General features: G+C 40.7%; 1 protein-coding gene across 2 annotated transcripts in view; it reads right to left on the reverse strand.

The window, feature by feature from the left end:
* The window catches only part of ARHGAP10 (Rho GTPase activating protein 10), a 366,526-nt gene that overhangs the window by 131,696 nt on the left and 214,162 nt on the right, over positions 1-20,668 (reverse strand). For both annotated transcript variants that reach the window (XM_027769930.1, XM_006143418.3), the window contains exons 14-15: positions 8,663-8,737; positions 1,208-1,295 (exon numbers count right to left, since the gene is read on the reverse strand). In XM_027769930.1, the coding sequence (XP_027625731.1) occupies positions 1,208-1,295; positions 8,663-8,737 (163 nt within the window). The remainder of the gene's footprint in view (positions 1-1,207; positions 1,296-8,662; positions 8,738-20,668) is intronic.

Raw genomic sequence — 20,668 nt, forward strand, 5'->3', positions numbered from 1 at the left:
GCCACTCCTGAGGTCCTGTCTCCTTGTGTGTCTCTATCAAGTAACATATAAATAAACCTTAAAGAGAGAGACTTAGAACATATCAACCAAATGAAATGTTGGCACTGTTTAAATCTTGTAGGATTTAATCCAAATAGAAAAATAATTTTTGCAGGAGAAAAAAGTCAATGACAAACACGGACTGAGTACTAGATAATATTAATTTTGTTGGGTATAATGATTGTATTATGATTGTGGTTTAGTATTTTGGTGTTTTTTTTTTTCAATTTTTGTTACAGGGGACATGCACTTACTGAAGGGACAGACAGACAGACAGTGAGAGAAATCACTCCTAGGCGGATGGCCATGCTGTAACCCCTTCTCCTCCATTCTCCTCTCGGGGTATTGGGGAAGCATGCACATGCGCCTGCTGTGAGTTTTAAGCTTCCAGGTCAAGGACTTGAACCACAGTCAACTACACCGGAGTTGAACAACAATCTGCTGGTCCCCCTGACAGTGGTTTTTAAGAAGTCTTTATCTGAGGCAGCCGGTTGCATGATGGCTAAAGCAACTGAATCCCGCATGGTTGACTGTGCGGTTCAAGTTCCAGTCCTGGCAGTTTGAAAACCATGCCAGGCACAGGTGAATATGTGGCCAAAATCCTGAAAGGAGAGGTGAGGGAAGGAGAAGGGATTGTGGCATGACCGTCCGCCATGGGATGTGCTTTCTCATGTGCCCTCTCCCTCTCTCTCCAGTGAGTGCTCAAGTCCTCTGGCAAATTAGAATAAATAAATGGAAAACTTAAGTTTTAATCTAAAGACTTCATCAAGTAAACTTTTCAAATAGCTTTGTATTTATGTGCTATCATAAGCCTTGAAGCTCAAACTGTTTAAACTAAAAAAAAAAAAAAAAAAAAAACAACTTAATATTGGCCCGAAACATGAATAATTCAATGAATTCAATAGTAGCCTTCATCCTCACTGCTGCCTACAGCAGAATCCCTACAAGTCATATCTACAACAGACATCTATGTCAAAGCCCAGTCAATGCTAGTTTCTGTTGTTGCAACTTCCTTAACGATTGACGTTCCTCTGCCACTTACCTCACTCTCCTGAGCATAATGTCCTCTCAGTCAGGTGTAGTACTTACACTCTTGCACAGCCACTGTCTATTTGATGCTACACAGCCCGGCAGCGGACTCTCCCTCTTTGAGGTAAGAGAAGCTTACCTCAAATACTGTTTCAGGGCACTTGTGATTGTCTTCACTTCCCAATCGATGGAATTCTCCAGGTCCACCTCATTGCATGTTTTCACATCTAGTGAGCAAGCAAGCAAGGGAAAGAAAATCATAAAAATGCTGAGCGCTCAAAGGCTTTCTCAAATAGTTCACAAAGCTTCCATTTAGAAATAGCCAAACCACAAAAAAATTAATCCTGTCGTTTCCTACAAAAACATTGTACACCGTTTCTTTAAAACACTGCTAACCATGTTCTACTACCAGATATTTCTAGCAACCTGGAAAAATTGATAGTACAGATCAAAGCAAAAGGCTAAGGGCTGGGCTGAGAACAAGGAAGAATTAGACGTAGAGTAGCCTTTCAACATCCATCACTGGGATTCATGTACACCCAGTACCATCATCACAAAAGACGTTACTCGGTGGCCGCGGCCTAGAGCACGTGCCCTTGTTGGTTGTGTGCACAGAGTTTAATTTGTGTCACGCGACATTACTGCTGCCACCCTGCCTCACAACAGGAAAACCATACAGCGGCATTAGCAAAATGACCATGGCAACAGTAGCAAGACTGAGGACAAAGGGTAAACATGGTCTCACACTTCCAAGATGGCTTCAAGAATGCTATCTTTCTGAAGAGTAAAACATGATCAACCGAGACAGAAATATGACTACACATGAATTTTACAATTCATTTATGGCTAACCTGTCACATTAACATGACGATGTTGTCCAGAAAAATATTCACTGGAAACTTCTGTGTAAGACTTCTCACATTTATTCCAAATTAAAGTCATTTCTTTTTTCCTAAAAGTGTGCTACGGATGTGCTTTTTTCCCAATGCTCTTTAGAAGTTATTATGAAAAGTCTTCAAAAAATTCGTGGAAAATGTACATGATAAAAACACTATGCACAGATTTTTTTTTTTAATTTTTGCACCAAAATAAACGTACACTTTAATTCAACTTCTCTACAAACTTTTTGAAGTCCCTTTATACTAAAGAAGAAGCATGCAGTTCCTCAAAAAACAAACAACTGGCCAGCCATGTGACATGGTGGTTAGGACTGGATTCCACATGAACGACAGTGCAGTTCAAATATGGGACCCAGGGGCTGAAAACAAGCAAGGCATGTGTGTGTGTGTGCCCAAAATCCCAAGAGGAAAATGGAAGAAAAGGGATCACGCCATGGTCATCTCCTGGGTTGGGGTTGGTAGGGGGGATTTCTCACTTTCACTCTCTCTGTGTCTCTCTGCCTCTCTCTTGAGAGCATGCTTGCCCTATTATAAAATTAAAAAAAAAAAATGAAAACAACAACGAAAATGGAAGTGGGAAAGTCAGTAAATGAGAAAGAGAAAAAAGTCAATTCCAGTTGAAATGAAAAGAAGGTAGAAAAAAAAAATAAGGTAGGAAAGACAAACACTCAAGGGTGTGGCAGCGTCTCGATCTCTGTAACTCTGTAAGTGCGCTCAGCACTGCTATCACAGACCAGGCCTGAAATGCCTGTGTCAACCCAGACCAGCCAGGCTGCTCCACACCACCCCCCAAAATGGCTAAAAATGGGTCACGACTAATGGTATTGAGCCATCAACATCAGGTTACCTGTTTTCTACTCTCCTGTCAAGAAGGAGAAAATAAGAGACTCGTGGAAGAAACTATTTCTCCCTCACTCGAGAATGTCTCAACTAAAAAAAAAAAATGTTGTTCTGGGAATTGTTTTGTTTATCCTAACCCTGTATTTGTCTACAGAAGAAGGGAAACATCTTGTTGTTATTTCTTTTTTAAAAGCACTAAGAAGAAAAATCTGCCAAGATGGCGCTACAACATCAGGTCATGTACGCCCTTGGAAAAGTTTTAGGTGGGGTATGATGAAGAATGACAACTCAATGTCGGCCTCAAACTTTTTGAAAATAGAATAAAACAGGAAGTAATGGTTATTTCACAGCCATAACATCATACATATGAAGTCAATTACTCAAAGATCTGCAGACTTTTTAAAGCACTTCAACATTTCTTGATTACGGCAACTGACAGCAATATGCAATAAACTACAACAATGGCAACTGACACTGATTACATTTTGATCAGTTCCTATAATTCAGAACTCATTTGTTACTGAGCTTGTCAGACAAGCCACAGATACATTCAAGAAATCAAATTAAGCACCCTGATTAAAGGTGCAATCCTTTATAACTAGGACTAAATAATTCTGTTCTAAAGGCTTTGCCAACCAATTACTTCTGTAACTGCATATTCTCTCTCTCATTAAATCAATTATTTAAATTTCATTTTACATACAAGTCAGATAACATTTTCAATCAACTTGCTATCAGCAAATCACCATTTTAGAATCTAAGAGGCCTCTAAAGGAAATCTTTTATTTCCAGCTTTCTACCAAAATTATCATTCTATATTGTGAGACTCATATCCTTTTTATGGAAAAATAAGCCATCCTTCTGAATTCATAAAATAAAAAGTAGCTATCACATCAGAAGCTAATGACTATATGGTGTCTACCTTACTAGTCCTCTATAAAATTCTCAGTGTTTTCAAATAACTCAGTCATCCTTAGCAGTCCTTTACAATCAGTGGATGCACTGGGACTAGGTATGACTTTCTAATAACTTATTTGGGATTCAAGCATAAAAATACACTGGGGGGGGGGTTCATTCAGAATATTTATATGTTCTACTATAAATAGGGTTAAAATTGTGCTTCCTTTCTGATCAATAACAGTTTCATAGATTAGTGAAGATTCTAAACCAACAAGCACAACTATAGAGTTGACTTTATGCTTCAGACTTACATAACCACTGTTAATTTTGCTAAAACTGGAAATTTGCAACTCAACCTCTATGCAAAGTACCATGTTAGCACCCTACTCACACACTGACTTGGGTCCAATTTTAAAGTACTTTTAAGAACCACAGCAACTGGAAGTATTTTGGAAATATGCTTTATAAACAAAAATCGGAATAATTTTCAATGACGTTAACTTTTTCCCCTAATCTGTGACAAAGCTGTCCTACAAACAAAATAAACAAGGTAATGTTTTTAAAGTAAAACTCCTCTAGATTATTTTTAAATCTTGCTTTCCATGGTTCTATGTCTAAAAATAAATATAATCATCCAGCCTCTTTTGCAAATTAGATTTGGAAATAACCACCAAATTCACCAACTGCTCCAAGTCTACTTAAAAATCTAACCTCGACCAGACTGTAGGTGCCCTGTCTTAGGGATGGCAAAAGGGAAGGAAAATGGCCTGTCAGTGAAAGGAAGGCAATTGCTCGTATGGGCATTTTCCTTCAGAAACAAGAAGCTGGTCCAGGAAAAAGCTCATGGGCTGCCGCGCCCCAAGCAGACCGCTGCCATCCACTCCCAGGGAGGAAGATGGCTAAGATGATGACCAGCACGCCCATCACCAGGAAGGGCAGCACCAGCCACTCCTCTACCTACCTGTCTAGAGAACTTTCTAAGGTCAATAGCTATCACTGTTTTATGTTGGTGGGGAAAGGCAGGAGCAGAAAGAGTAAAGGTAGAGAGTGGAGAGGAGAAGGAGGGGAGTGGGAGGAAAAGGGAGGAGGTAGAGGAAGAGGATAATGGAGAAAAACAGTTTATTTTCATCTTAAATGTGAAGGGGAAAAAAATACACATAAAGGAAACGAATGAAGAAAACATGCAAAAGATGAAGCGTGCACCATTTCTTTGAAATGATCATACACAGAGACCAGCAGATGGCATAATAGTTACATCACTAGACTCCCATGTAATCAACCATGGTTCAAGTCCTGGACCTAATGGCTTAAAACTCACGCTGGACACATGTGTGTGTGCACCCAAAATCCCAAGAAGAAAAGGGATTGCAGTGTAGCCAAACACCCTGGGGGGTGACTTTTTTGCTTTCTGTCTCTCCGTCTCTGTCTCTCTAGCAAGTGTACATGCCCTATAGAAAAAAACTTCTCTTAAAAAAAAGAAAAGAAAAGAAAAGAAATGATCACAAACATTTGGGCTGACCCCACAGCCTAGTGATTAAGCCAGATGTCACTTGCTCAACCGTGTTTAAGAGTCCCGACTTTGGAAGCTTGAAAAACACACATTATATCCATATGTGCACGCCAAAATACTGATAAGATTGATAAACAGTGAAGAAGGGACTGCAGAATGACCATGCCCCATTAAGGGCTACTTTCTCCCTTTCTCTGGCAAATGTACATGCCCTCTGGCAATTAAAAAGAAAGAAATTCTCGGGAACCAGCAGTTAGCGTAATGGCTATGTCGCTGGACTCCCACATAGTCGACCGCGGTTCGCGTCCTGGACCCGGTGGCTTAAAACTCACGCCAGGCACGTGTGTGTGTATGCCCAAGATCCCAAGAGGAGAATGGAGGAGAAGGGATTGCAGCATGACCATCCCCCCTGGGGGGTGATTTCTCGCTTTCTGTCTCTATGTCTCTCTCTGTCTGATGAGCGCACGCGCCCTATAGCAAAAAAAAAAAAAAAAAAAAATTCTCAAAGCTTTTACACGAATATTTAAAGAACACTTAGAATATTTTTTTAGAATAATATACTTTATACAAAAAAAGCAATAAAGTGGGCCAGCAGGTGGTATGGTTGTTAAGGCACTGGATTCCCACATGGCTGACCATGGTTTGAGTCCCAGACCTGGTAGAATGTTTTCTCACTTTCTCTCCCCCTCTCTCTGGTAAGAATATGTGCCTTATAGCAAATTTTAAAAATAATAATGATAAGTAAAATTAAATATTTTTAAAGTAATAAAAATTATTAAGGGAATAATTAGCTCTTGAGTACTAAAGAGAATCACCTAAATAGCGGCTATCCTAGAAAAATATTACAGGGATTGGAATTCTTTTCTCAGATACTTATTTTTTCAAATACTTAAAAATTAGATTATTTTTATTTCTGTAAAGAGATATATATTATCAGAATTTTTTTTTAAGGTTTTTGTAGGGCACATATTCTTGCCGGAAAGGGACAGAGAAAGGGAAAGTGAGAAATCCCCCTTCCGGAGGATGGTCATGCCACAATCCCTTCTCCATTCTTCTCCTGGGATTTGGGGCATGCACACACACACACACACACACACACACACACAGAGCATGATTTTCAAGCCACTACGTCCAGGACTCAAACCAAGGCCCACCATTTGGCAGTTCAGCACCTTAATCACTATGCCGCCTGCTGGCCCCCCAAATCTGCTTTTAAAACATTTAAATTTGAAATAAACATAGTACCTGTAGAAATAATAATAATAAGCACTGATTGGTCTTAAAAAGCAAAAGTAATCATTTGACAGTACTACCTACTTTGTAAAAGAAATAACCTTAACACAACACAGAAGGTGAAGAGAAGCTGGCAAGAAAGTCAATCTGTGGGACTGTGTATACAAGAATATTTCAAACTAGTATCTTTTAGAAGTAGTAGATTATTTCAATTTGAACACTGAAATAGGATGAAAGAAAAGAAATAACAGGAAACCTTAAATTGATTAGGAAGTAGTGAATAAATCTGTTTGACCGAGAGTTAACCTTCATGTTAGGAACATCAAGTAAACAAAACAAAAGTGGAACCAGGTCAATGAAAATCCAAGTTCTGACTGGCTATCTTAAATTCATACTAGTCATTTTTTATAGAGTAAATAAAATAAATGTGTACTGTGTAGCTCTCTTAAATGAATTCTTCAGGGAGGAACTAAGAAGTCGGTATCTTTCTTTCACATCTACTTTCCAACTTCCTGTTTGCAGAATGACATCACTGAAAACACAGCACCTTCCCTGCCAGCTCTTCAGTGAGGCTGTGTCATGCTTGTGTCCTGGGATTCTCCACTGTGAGGCTCACGGAAAGTAAAAACAGTTCTCCAGGTCATGAATTTTTGAGGGCTTAGATATTTAAAAACACCTTGCAAGTTAAGAACTATCTTGGAATATTTCCCATGAGCTGAGGAAACCACCACCTGAGGTCAAGAATGTTGTACATGCATGATTTTATGGGATTAAGAACAAATTTTGAGAAAGCTTAAAAGTGACCACAGAAACACTCTTGTTCAAACTTTCCTTAAAGATGAAGAAGTACACAGTAAAAATAATGCCAGTATTTTTATGACCAATTAACCACCAAAACAGGTCTTTCAGCCAAAATCTCTCATCCTGATACCAGCAGATTCCTCCAGTTCGAATTATGGTAATACCATCTTGGACATGAGAGAAGTGTTTCTAATTTTAAAATTAAGTAAAAGCAGATGCCATGGTCCCAATAAACTCTTTGAGCTCCAAGGGAACCACTAGCAACCTGAGTCTGTTTAATTTGGAGATCACGAACGGTAAAAAGGGAAAACCTGACTGCCAAGATTGCACCAAGTTAAACCAGAGAGGCAGAAAATGAAAACAGTTCATGAAAGGGAATGTATTCTAATAACGCTCTCCAACTGACGATGGGCAACCTTTCCCGTGGTTAATAGCTAAAAAAAGGTCCTGCTTATTAAACCCTTAATTCAAATATAGGCAAACGAGCAGTCCTATCTGGAGCATGTCAGATTATTTTATTCACCTTGGTTTATGCTTCGTAAAAATGAGTCTTTGCTACAAAGCTTTAACATGCAGACAGATTGAAATGAATTCATGGCACACCCGAGGGCATTGTTAATATTGATTAATTAAAGTGAGATATCAAATAAATTAGTTCGTAGCAAGGTCATAATGACAGATGAGTTTGATATGCAGGCCCTGAAGCCTGATGAGTTATCTCCACTCCTCCAGAGGCAGCCTGCTTTGGGGTGGGGGGAGACGTGCAGCGTCTTACAGGTGGAGCTAAAGTGACAGCAGCGCCCGATTTAAAAGCGCTTTGTCATTCACATAATGTCTGGGGTAATGAAATGAATTCACTTTCTGGCTTCCTCTAGTCTGCGATGCCAAAGAACACTGTGTTATCAGCACAGATGGAGCATGCATGGTTCTGGAGAAGAGCCTGGTGCGAACTACAAACAAGCCACTGTGAATACCAATGAATCCCTGAGAAGCAGACCCTCGCTGTCAAATGACAGGTTTGGAAGCTCCATAAAAATGAGCAGGTCCCAGTGGTCTTGTCCAACCAAATGTACTGGCACGATTCTGGACAGGTAATTTGGAAGCGACAAGTCATAGAGGCCTGGCTGCTACTTGCCTGTGAGAAGCAAGCCCAGGAAGACATTCACCCATGAGCTGAATTCTCTTTTTCTTCCATTTCTTACTAAATAAGGAGGTGGTAGGTAACCTATGCTGACGCAAACACTAATCCACTTCTCAAAGGCATCGGTCTCTGTTCAGGAGAAACTCAAATAGGCGGTAGAAGAAAAGAATGGGTTTGCAAGTGTGCCACAGCTACGACGAAACATCAAATTACAAAGTCAATGGACATAAACAAACAACACATGGAAAAATGATTAGAAAAGAGGCATACCCATCAACATACTCAGAAGTCTCTGGACCTTTGAACTCACCCCCACAACTCTGTACAATCCTTGGTCATTTATACCTATTGGAAGAAACAGAATGTTAGCAAAATAGAAGACTGATTTTTTTTTTTTTTTTGCTATAGTGTACGTGCACTTGCTGGAGAGACAGGAAACAAGAAACCACACACCCCCAGGGGCGGGAGGAAGGTGCTGGCTATGCTGCAATTCCTTCTCTTCCATTCTCCTCTTGGGACCTTGGGCATGCATATACACATGCTTGGTGTGAGTTTCAAGCTGCCGGGTCTGGGACTAGAACCTCAGTCAACCATATGGGAGTCCAGCAGCTCAACCATCTCACCACCTGCTGGTCCTGAAGACTGACATATTTTAAAAGCCGTCATCAGACAGTTGCATTCCGAATCTTTGCTAACTCACAACATTCCTGTTGACTATAAAAATAACATTTGACAAAAGCAAGTGTTAAGCAACCTGTTTTACCAGCTTTGTATTCGTGAGTTGTGACTGGAAAATAAGCTGCTAAAACAACGTTCCATGTGGACAAAGGGGTAGTGAACCAACACTAACCTGTATCATGATACCCTGAAATGTAAACCAATGCCATTCGTAAAGATGCATTAAAACATTTTTATTAAAAGGTTTTTGTCTTAGGCTATGTGCACTCACCAGAGACAGAAAGACATAGAAAGGGAAATTGAGAAGTCATCCCCAGGGTGGGGTAACAGCCAGGCCACAATTCCTTTTCTTCACGAGATTTTATGCATGCTTGCACACGCGCCCAGAGTGATTTTTCAAGCCTCTGGTCCAGACTCCTACCATGGCCAGCCATGTGGGAATCTAGCACCTTAACCATCAGCCACCTACCAGCCCCAAAACTATTTATGGTTACTTGTTTACATTTTTCTTGACAAGCTTTAAGCCTTGTAAAAATAATATGGTGTAGGCCAGCCAGAGACGTGGTGGTTAAGGCAAATGGATCCCACATGATTGACAGTGTGGTTTAAGTCCCAGACCTGGTGGCTTGAAAAACACCCAGGTGCGTGTGTGTACATGTCCAAAATCCGAGAGGAGAAACAGAGTAGAAGGGACCACAGTGTGGTCATGTTCCCGGGGGGGGCGGGGGGGGGGGAGGAAGCTCTCACTTTTTCTCTAGTGGACACATGTGCTCTGTAATAAATTTTAAAATAATAATAATGATGATACTACGGTGAAGAGAAGCACACAGAAAAAAGTCATCATTTGGATGACTCTTGAGGACTACAGAAATTTTATTCAAAAACTAAAGCAGAACTGAATTATCTAAAAAAGAGTTGTTGTATGGATGGGCCAGTAAGGAGCTCTGAAAGTCCCAGTATCACCACAAACCGTACAGCAAAACGAACCAAATCACCGCATCCTCTCTCTGTGTCCGAGTCCAACAGACAAATAATGGCAAGAAAATTCACTGTCAAATGTAACTTAGGATGCTGAGCAAATGTCCTTATTTGGATTCTGTTGTGAATAAACCGACTGTAAAAGACTATTTTTGAAGCAAAAAGGAAACAATGAAGTGGCGTTAAAATTATGTTAAGAAAATGCCCGTTTTTCACTAATTCCCTTATGAGGGGAAGGTAACCCATCTCAGATTGGATCCAGGAGAGAGACAGGGATGGTAGGGTAGAGCAGCTGTGGAAAATCACCATACCGATCGCTCTACTTTTTATGCTTAAAAATGTTCACAATAAGTAACTTCCAAAAACGGTTATCGTTACCCTTACCGCTCAAAGAGTTGCGGCTTTCTGGCTGTGTGTTTATTTTCTGTACTACGAATGTTAACGCTAACAAGAACACAACTGGCTGACAGGAGATGATGCCTCTAATCCCCAAAGTTTCCATAACAAAATAACACAACAACAAAAAGGCCATGGAATTTGCTCAAGGGGTTTACTTTCTTTTCACCTCCCTGCTTGGTGAGATGAAAATAATCCTAGACAGTCTACAGAAATGGATTCCAGTCACAGTTCAGTCACTCACGACCAAGACAGGAAACCTCTGTGACCCTCGATGTGGCATCTGAGTGGAGGAAGGCATCCATGCCCCGGATTATGCTCAGAAGGAAATGTGATGGTCCCAACGTGAGTTCTGTATAACCAATGCACACGCAAAAACTTTCAGCATTCCTTGTCAAGATCAGTATCTCTTTTTCTTCTTTTTTCCCTGTATTTACTGCTCCTTATTCTTTTCTTTGAAGTTTTACAAATGTCCTATTTTCAGCTACATTTTGTTATGAGCTAAATTTTACCCCTCCCCCATAAAAAGTCCTATTTTGAAGTCTTAATCCCCAGGATCTCAAAATGTAACTATATTTAGAGATAAAGTGTTTAAATGAGGTTATTAATTTAGAATTAGGCCATCAGGGTAGGTCGTCATCCAAAATGACTGGTGTCCTTACATAATAGGGTGACTGGAGACAGACAGGGACAGCGGGAAGACCATGTGAAGACACAGAAAGAAAATGGCCACCTAACAAGCCAAGTTGAGTGGCCTCTCATCAACTCTGGAGCCAGCAGGTGGTGGCGTGGTAGTGAAGGGCACTGGACTCCCACATGGCTGACCTTGGTTCAAGTCCTGGACCTGGTGGCTTGTTTGCTCACTCTCTCTCTCTCTCACACACACAAACATACACACATGCCCTAAAGCAAAATTTTTTAATAATAATAATTATAAATTAAATAACTAAGTCTTTAAAAAAAGAAAAAAGAAACCAACTCTGCCACCAGCTTCCCAAAGTAGGAGAAAATTAACTTCCGCTGTTGAAATCACCCAGTCTTGGTTTGTACTCTGTTAGGCCAACCCCAGCACACTAATCCACCTCCCCCATCCATTATCTCAATAGAGCTCAAAAGTCAAAAGAGCAAACTGTCAGGCTTCAGTCCACACGAGGCTGCTGAGAACACCACGGAGTCAGGGCAATACAGACAGGGCTCTGGATGTGGAACCCTCACCCTCACCCTCACCCACGACGAGACGGATGGAAGGGTCAGTGCAACCCTGCCAAGAGCTGGAAAAAGAAAATTGTCGAGAAACACAGAAACCAGAGACCTTTTGAGCCCACTCTAAAAGGAAAGGTTGAGTCTTGCTCCTTCCTTCTCCTAGAAGCCGGAAGGGCCCATGCACACAATGTAAAACACCAGGGGGTTTTCCTCAGCACTACTCTAACTGAGAAACCTAACACAGTTTGACCTCAGTGCCAGAAGCCAAAAGAGCAAGTCATCCCCTGCAGACAAACAAGTGCCCTCCATGAAAAGCGCCCGAATTACATGGAAAAATGAAGCAAGAGCGTACCTTCAGCAATAATCATCACTCTGTGCTGGCAATTACTATCAGATAATTGATCAAGTTCGAATTCATCAACCTGAGAGAAGCAGAGTTAATTGCTCATGCATAATGAACAGTGCTAGGGGGAACTAAAGCCACTCAACACCGTCTTTACCTTTTAAAATACAATTTAAATAAACCTCATACAAAAGCAACTTGGAAAGAGCCACGTGTAATGCACACACTCAAGTCTTACAGAATTCGGTCTGTTACACTGGACAGAGACCATGCGAGGGAAAGTGAGAAATCACCACCCGGGGGGATGGCCACACCACAATCTCATCTCCTCCAGTCTCCTCCTAAGATCTTGGGCCTCCACACACACCCACACACACACCCACAGTGATTGTCAAACTACCGGGTCCAGGACCCAAACTGCCATCGGCCATGTGGGAGTCCAGGGATATAACAACTACACCATTTGCTGGCCCTGTTATGCTGTTCTTAAAGGTCCTGGACTAACAAAATGAGAGAAATGGAGCATACTTTGTATCTGTGAAGACACATGTTCACACAAAAGATATCAACTACATTTTAAAAACATAGAACCACCAATACACCAAGTCATATTAGTGGGCTTACCACTTCCTTTCCAAATTCTCTTCCCAATTTCTCTCTTTCAACCAAAGAATTACTGTTTCTTTCTCTGTCTGTCTCTCTCTCTTAAGAGAGATTTTTGCTATAGGACATGTGTGCTTGCTGGAAAGAGAGAGAGACAGAAAGTGAGAAATCACCTGCAGAAAGGATGGCCACATCACAATCCCTTCTCTTCCATTCTCTTCTCAGAATCTTGGGCACACATGCACACACACATAGCATGAGTTTTCAGCACCTGGGTCCAGGACTCGACCGCAGTTGAGCATGTAGGAGTCCAGCAATGTAACCATTACACCACCTGCTGGCCCCAAGAATTACTATTTCTAATCATTACATATTTCAACTTTGAAATTATCTAACTTCTTCTCTATCAGTTTCCAAATTCAATCGGTTAATGTCCACCTTGTTCAAACTTTAGACTAATCTACTTCTTCAATACTGTTTTGAGTTTTATATCCATATATTAAGGAATCCCTGCAAAGATGCACACACAACTAGAACTCAATCTCACAACTAACTTCTTTTTTGTCTACCTTTTTATTTTTCAAACCACTTCTATTACCCTAGGTCCTCTCCATCCTCATTTAAGAGTAGCCATTAGACCAAGCCTTAACAAGTATGTCAGGCATAAACACATAAGCATCACTGATAATCACCCCTAAGTACCAAGGCTCCTTCATTGCATCCTCTCTGCCCATGTCCAGGCTGAACTTCCTGCCAGGAATGAACCATCTATGGACCGGGTGAGACGCAGGTGAGAGGCATGGAGGTCAGGCGGTTGGATTCCACACGGCCGACTGTGGGATTCAAGTCCCAACCCAGTTGCTTGAAAAACACACCATGCGCTTGTGCATGTGTGCCCGAAATTCCAAGACGGAGAATGGAAGGGAAGGGACTGGACATGGCCATTCTTCCTGGATGGGTGCTTCCTCACTTTCCCTGTCTCTCTCCATTCATCTAAGGTAAGCGCACATACCGTACAATAAACTTATACACAGATATATTAACACAAATATATTTTATATATAATACATATGACTATATTGTGTATATATAATATATATACAATATACACAATTATACATGTGATACAATTATATGTATTTAAATAATATATATAAAATTACTACATATACATTTATATACAGTATATATTATATATACATACACAAAGGCATATATGTGTATGTATATATGTGTGTATATGTATATGTGTGTGTTTACACAGATGTAAATATGTGTGTGTACATGTATATGTATACAGGTGCTATTCTAGTTGCCTGAGATCCAACAATGAGTAAAATGAAATTCTATTAAAAATCTTCACACGTGTGTGTGTGTGCCCAAAATCCCAAGAGAATGGAGTAGAAGGGATTTGGGTGTAATCGTCCCTAGAGGATGCTTTCTCACTTTCTTTTTGTCTCTCTCACGCATATGCCCTATAGCAAAACTAAAAAAAATCAAACAAACAAAAAAATACCTCCCTTTTCAGACATTAGGTTGCAAAGATATTCTCTTTTTCTGAATATAATTCATAATTAATTCCTTTTAACATTTGATTACATTTTAAGACAGGTCCATAATCCCTTAGCCACAATCCCCAAAATGGAAAATCTGAATGCCTGACCGGACATCTGATTATTTAAGTCTAATTCTCCCCACTCGGCCTGGGAAAAATGATCATGTCCCACCATCTTAAAGTAATTTCCAAACAGACTCTATCTGGAGATGTTGCAGAAGATACAGTGTGTGTCTCATTTTACCCCTCTAAATTAAAAAATACCTCAGTCTCCAAACACATTCGGCCTCAAACATTTTTAGATAAAGGACAGTGAAGGGGCCAGTGGCTGGCATGGTGGTTGGGGTGTTGGACTCCCATGTAGCCGACTGCAGATCAGGCTCTGGACTTGACAGCTTGCTTTCTCACTCTCTCTGTCTCTCTTTGGTGAGCACATGTACCCAATCACAAATTTAAAAATAATAATAAAGAAGATTAAATAGTTCTTTAAAAAGAAGAATTATGGAGCTACATTCTAAATTCTTTCCCCCCCCCCCAAAAAAAAGAAACTACCTAGAGAGTTATTAGGTCAACCTTGGTTTTTGTTTTTAATGCTGTTTTTTCTTTTTTTTTCATGTGTGTAATTTTATCAGAGAGCATGTGCACTTGGTGGAGAGGGAGAAAGTGATAAAGTGCCCACAGGGGTGATGACCCTGTCACAATCCCTTCTCCTCCACCTCTCCCTTCTGTCAGGATTCTGGGAACACATGCTCACATGCCCAGCATGTTTCCCAAGCTACCGGGTCCAGGACTCGATCAGTCATATGGGATCCAGCCACCTCAACACCATGCCATCCGCTGGCCCTTTAACATCGTTTATGGGGCCTTGCACAGAATAGTTGGGCACAGAATAGATATGCCTAGATTGGTATCACTTGAAATTAACTTAGAACTATAGATAAGGATTGGACTTGGGCCAAAATGGGTATCATAATTCAGAACGGTAAAGGATAAAATATCCAAATTACTATTACCTTTTTCAGGATGAAACCTTAATGTAGATATATCATTAATACAATACATTCCAATTTCTTTTAAGAGAGATTTTTGCTATAGGGCACGTGTCCTTGCCAGAGACAGAGACAGAAAGCAAGAAATTACCACCCGGCAGGATGGCCACACTGCAATCCCTTCTCCTCATTCTCTTCTCAGGATTTTGGGCACATGTGCACAAACTCCTGGTGTGAGTTTCAAGCTTGGGTCCAGCACAGCAACCACAGTCAACTACGTGGGAGTCCAGGGATGTAACCATAATGACATTTCCTGGTCCCAATACATTCCAACTTTTAACAAAATTTGTAATCCGGTCAGGGTGTATGGGTCAAAAATTTTTTTTTTCTTATAATAATGGAGACTAGTTCCAATCAGTAGTACAGAAAAGGTTAGCTGCCCTCCGTGACAAGTGATGAGCAGGTGATGACAGCTGTCCTTGGGGAAAGCAAATACGGTGAAATCAAATGTGGCTCCCTCCCTCCTACCTATCTCCTCTAATCTCCCCATGCTGTCATAGAACACGAGTCACATCTTTCTGGAGGAGAGGGTCAAAAAGTGAAAGCCGGTCAAGTTTTATCATCACCACTGCCTAGCTGTTTCCCTCTCAGAACCCGATGAAGTTATCAGTGACAGAATCCACTTGATTCCAGAAACACCTGCATGGAGCTACTGTTATGGGCACCTCTAGGCCCTTGTAGGCAGGCTGAAAAAGCAAGTAAGAAAATAAGAGGCTCTGGGGCAAGGAAAGAATGAGACAAGGCCCAACCATGCAGCACACACTGCTGAGATAACTTGTTCAACAGAAGGCCCAGCTTTGGATCCAGGTATGAACCAAGGCCAAGTGCAGTGGGGTGTGCCTAGAATCCCAGCAATCACAGGCAGAAAGATGGTAAACTCAGGCTCATTTGGGCAAAACGGTGAGATTCTGAGAGGTAGGCAGAGTGTCACTATAGTCTCAGCTGGAAGGCTGAGACAGAAAGATAGCAACACAGTGAAGTACCATGTTAAAAGAAAGAAAGAAAGAAAGAAAGAAAGAAAGAAAGAAAGAAAGAAAGAAAGAAAGGAAGGAAGGAAGGAAGGAAGGAAGGAAGGAAGGAAGGAAGGAAGAAAAGAAAATAGGGGTGGAGGGGCAGCAGGGGGTGAGGTGGCCATGATGCTAGATTCCACATGGCCAACTGCAGTTCAAACCCTGGACCTGGCAGCTTGAAAATCATGCTGGATGCATGTGCCTGCGTGCCCAAAATCCCAAGAGGAGAATGGAAAAGGGATTGTGGAGTGGCCGTGCCTCCTGGTGGGTGATTTCTCACTTTCTCTGTCTCTGTCCTTCTCTGGGGAGCACACGCACCCTATGGTAAAAACCTTAATTTTTTTTTCTTTACTTACAAATAACTTGAAAGAATTAAAAGGAAAACAACTTTAGAAAGTTAACGGATTCAGCAAAGCCAACGACATGGAGGCAAAGGCTGGAGTGGCTACAGCTGGCCAGTAAATACGGTGAGGAAAACAAGGACATTCGGAGTAAAGGAAGAAGAGGAGACAGGACAGTAATTTTAAAAATCAGGAGAGGTACACAGGGAGAATACAAAATGAAGAGGAGAAATTGGAAATAAAGGAGATGATAACAGGCTAGAAATCATGTCGCATTTACTACTCTTAATTTCCTATGAATTACTGTACACTTCCTAAACTTTAGGCACTCACGTGGAATAAAGTGACGACATAGGGTAAAATTAAAAAGAGAATTAAAATGAAAAGACAGCAACTTCTGGGGCCAGCAGGTGGATTCCCACATGGATGGTGTTTATAAGGTAGCTGAATTCCCACATGGCCAACTATAGTTTGAGTCCTGGAACCAGTGGCTTGAAAATCACACCAGGTGCATGTGCATGTGTGCCCAAAATCCCAGGAAGAGAAGAGAATGTTGCATGGCCATCCTCCCAGGTGCGATTTCTCACTTTATGCATACATGAACATTAACCATTATTTTAGGTATCTTGTAATTACCTATCTATATACATATTACATATACAATGGAACTTTGGAAAATTCATCAAAAATGCATATCATGGGGGTAGCTAATGGCCTGGTGTTTAAGGTGGCTATATACGTCATGGCTGACTATGCAGTTCAAGTTTCTGACCAGTGGTTTGAAGGGCACACCAGGTACATATGTGTGCATGCCCAAAATCCCAAAGAGAGAGAGAAGTGGACAGGAATTGCAGTGTGACCACTCCCCAGAGAAATAATTTCTCTCTCTGTCTCTGTCTCTCTGGCAAGAACATGCAATCTGTGGCAAATTTGTTTTTAAAAAAAAAAGAAAGAAAGAAAAGAAAAGAAAAAGAAAACGTGTTTTATGAATAAAAGTATAAACAGAATTCAAAAGTTTTATACCACAATAAGCTCATGCCTTAATTCCATCTTCCCATAAACTTTTTGAAGTTCTCAAGTAGTAGTTAATTTTGGAATATTCTTAAAAACTTGTGAGAAGATACCTAGCAATATTGCTAAGAATGATAAGTTATAAAGATGACTCAAGCAAAAGCAATGAAGAGACTCAGGAATACTGTCTCACTCACTGGCAAAGTACAAAAATGGGATAATGTTTTCCTTACATAGATTTATAACTCATCCTCAGTCAACACTGTGTTTAAACATCTGTGTAAGTATCGTCAGCACTTTCAAGGCTACCCACTACAAACAAATAGGGTCATACACAAAGATATCCTTCCAAGATACTCAACAATTCAAAACACTTTAGGATTTTGTCAAAGTATATATTTATATTAAACTGGTTTTAAATATAAGCAAAGAGAGAGCCAAGAATAGCTTTCTCTCTATTCCATCCAAGGGACTCAGTCACCATGATAAATTTAAGATATCATATTGACATAATTCTAAAACTTTGGAAGAAGAATGAATTATTTTTAACACTTATAATTCATTAAATACTGCAAAGAACAAGGCAAGCAGGAGGTGAGGAGATTAAGGTGCTGGACTCTCACATGGTCCACTGTGGCTTGAGTCTTGGACCTGAAGCCTTGAAAATCATGCTAGGCGTGTGTGTGCATACTTAAAATCCCAGGAGGAGAATGGAGGCAAAGAGATGGTGGCCATCCTCCTGGGGGAGGGGGATGATTTTTCACTTTCTTTCTCTCTGTCTCTCTCCAGTAAGCACATGAGCCCTATGGCTAAAAGTTTATTTTTCATGTGTGTGTGTGTATATATATATATATATATACACACACACACATACATATACATACATACCACATACACACACATTATATATGTAATATATACATTATATATCACATCTATATATATATATGTATATATATATAATATATATGTCAAAAACCATATTTTCTATATATAATATATATGTAATTTATTTATATGAATATATAAACAATTTTTTAAATACTATGACCAGCAGGTAAGAGACAATTCCCAAACACTGAGAAAATTAGAAGATCAACTGTAGCTGAATAAAGATGAGAAGCTCAAAATGATACTGAATGACATTTTAACCTAACTAGAACTTGGTACCCTCATTAAAAAAAAGTACGCCCACGTGCCCGGCGTGAATTTAAGCCACCAGGTCTGGGACTCGAACCGCAGTTGACTACATGGGAGTCCAGTGACATAGCCATTACGCTAACTGCTGGTCCCAAGTAAAGGTTACTGATATCCTGGAAACTCCCAACTATATCACTTCCTGGCTAAGTGACCTGGTGACTTATTTCTCTGTGCCTCCGCTTCTTCATCTGAAAAATGAGGTTAACAATGGAAGAGGGTTAGTATAAAAATGAAAGGGGTTGATGTGGTAAAGCTTGTGCAGGAGCCTCGCACACACCAAACACCCATTAAAAGCTTTCACCATCGCATAAAATTCAAAATTAATTTCAAAACAGCGAGGCACAATACATAGAAAAGTCACCCTCACCAAGGCATTTAGCCTACAACCCACTTTCATAAAATAAAGTACATGCTGGGAAGGGAGTCAAAACTTATTTAATAAGAATGACTCATGGAAAACATAAAATTCCTGCTCGCCAATAGCACTTGCAATTTCTTCCTGGGGCTGATAATTATTTGGGCCGCAGATAGAAAAACATTACAGGCTGCGACCCTGCCAGCTGCTCATACGTGCGCATTCTTCCCCTGCGGCGTCTTGCTTTCACTTTCACGTCGGCCTCCATGTACCTCTTGGTGTATACGCAGTGCTGTATTAGGGTGAGTGGTGTCTCCACCAGCAGGCACTTGTAGGAAAGCTCTCATGGTTCCATTCACAGGGTCTTCCCAGCCCCAAACAAAACAGAGACGGAACAGGGACAAGAGCCAGCCTGGCACGCGAGGACATTTGTGCCTACTGAGGCCGGTCATCGCCTCCACTCTCACCACAGCTTCCCAGCATGACAGAGAAGGACGGGGAAAACACAGGGCAGATATCCAGTTCCGAGTGCACGCCTATATTTTGGGAAGCACTGGTGACTTCAAGACTCTAAAGATGCATCTAGGCTTCACTCCGAATTTCAGCCTCTCAAATCCAAGTCTCAAATACAAAAGGTGACTTTTATTAGCTGGTACCTTTGTGTTCGGGTCAAAATGCACTATGTACTACACGCGGCTGGCCTCATTTCTGGTTTCTAGCCAACACAAGAGAAAGCATTTCAGTTTCAGACCCGACGGCCCCTACAGTGTTGGTGTTATTCTTTGTCCAACCACAGGCAAAGTGCCCAACAAAGACTAGAGGAAAGTTATCTTCCTCTGGAGCAAAAGGCCTGCTTGCTAAAGGATTCAAGATTCTTTTTAAAAAAAAAAGAATCATTTAACTTTATTATTTTATATGTATGTATGAATATTTAATTGTGTGTGTGTGTGTGTGTGTGTGTGTGACTGTGTGTCTGTGTTTTTAGTTTTAAAACTCACTAGAATGAAAGAAAGAGGGTAAGTGAGAAAGCAAGCCACCAGGTCTGGGACTTGAACCATGGTCAGCTATGTAGGAGTCTAATACTTCAACAACCCACGCCATCTACTGGCCCCAGGATTTGAGTTTCTTAAATTCAGGGTTTTTCTCCTCAGCACAATCCAGTGTATCATCTATAGGTACCATGTCCATCTTTGCAGCGCCCCCTGGGAATCCGGGCTCAGTGAGTAAACATAAAATGCAGGACAGTCCAGCTACTGTCCTGTGTCTGTGATCCACACGTCTTGTATCGTCTACCAATATCCATGAAACTATTCAGGACAACTCATTAGAAAGTAGCGTGAAATCTCAGAACCTTCACTGTTTTGTATTAGACTGAAGCTACTCTTTAATAAATAGGAAGGAAGCGTATCACCAACCATTTTTGCTTCCAATATCTTTTCTGGAGAAAACACCCAAAGAAGTATTGACAAAAGTCCATCTAATATATGAATGGCTGAAAATAAATAAGTATTAAAGAAGGCTGGGCGGGGGGGGGGGGGCGCCGCGGTTGACATA

The sequence above is a fragment of the Tupaia chinensis genome, unplaced genomic scaffold (assembly GCF_000334495.1).
Source record: "Tupaia chinensis unplaced genomic scaffold, TupChi_1.0 Scaffold000098_1, whole genome shotgun sequence".
NCBI lineage: Eukaryota > Metazoa > Chordata > Mammalia > Scandentia > Tupaiidae > Tupaia > Tupaia belangeri.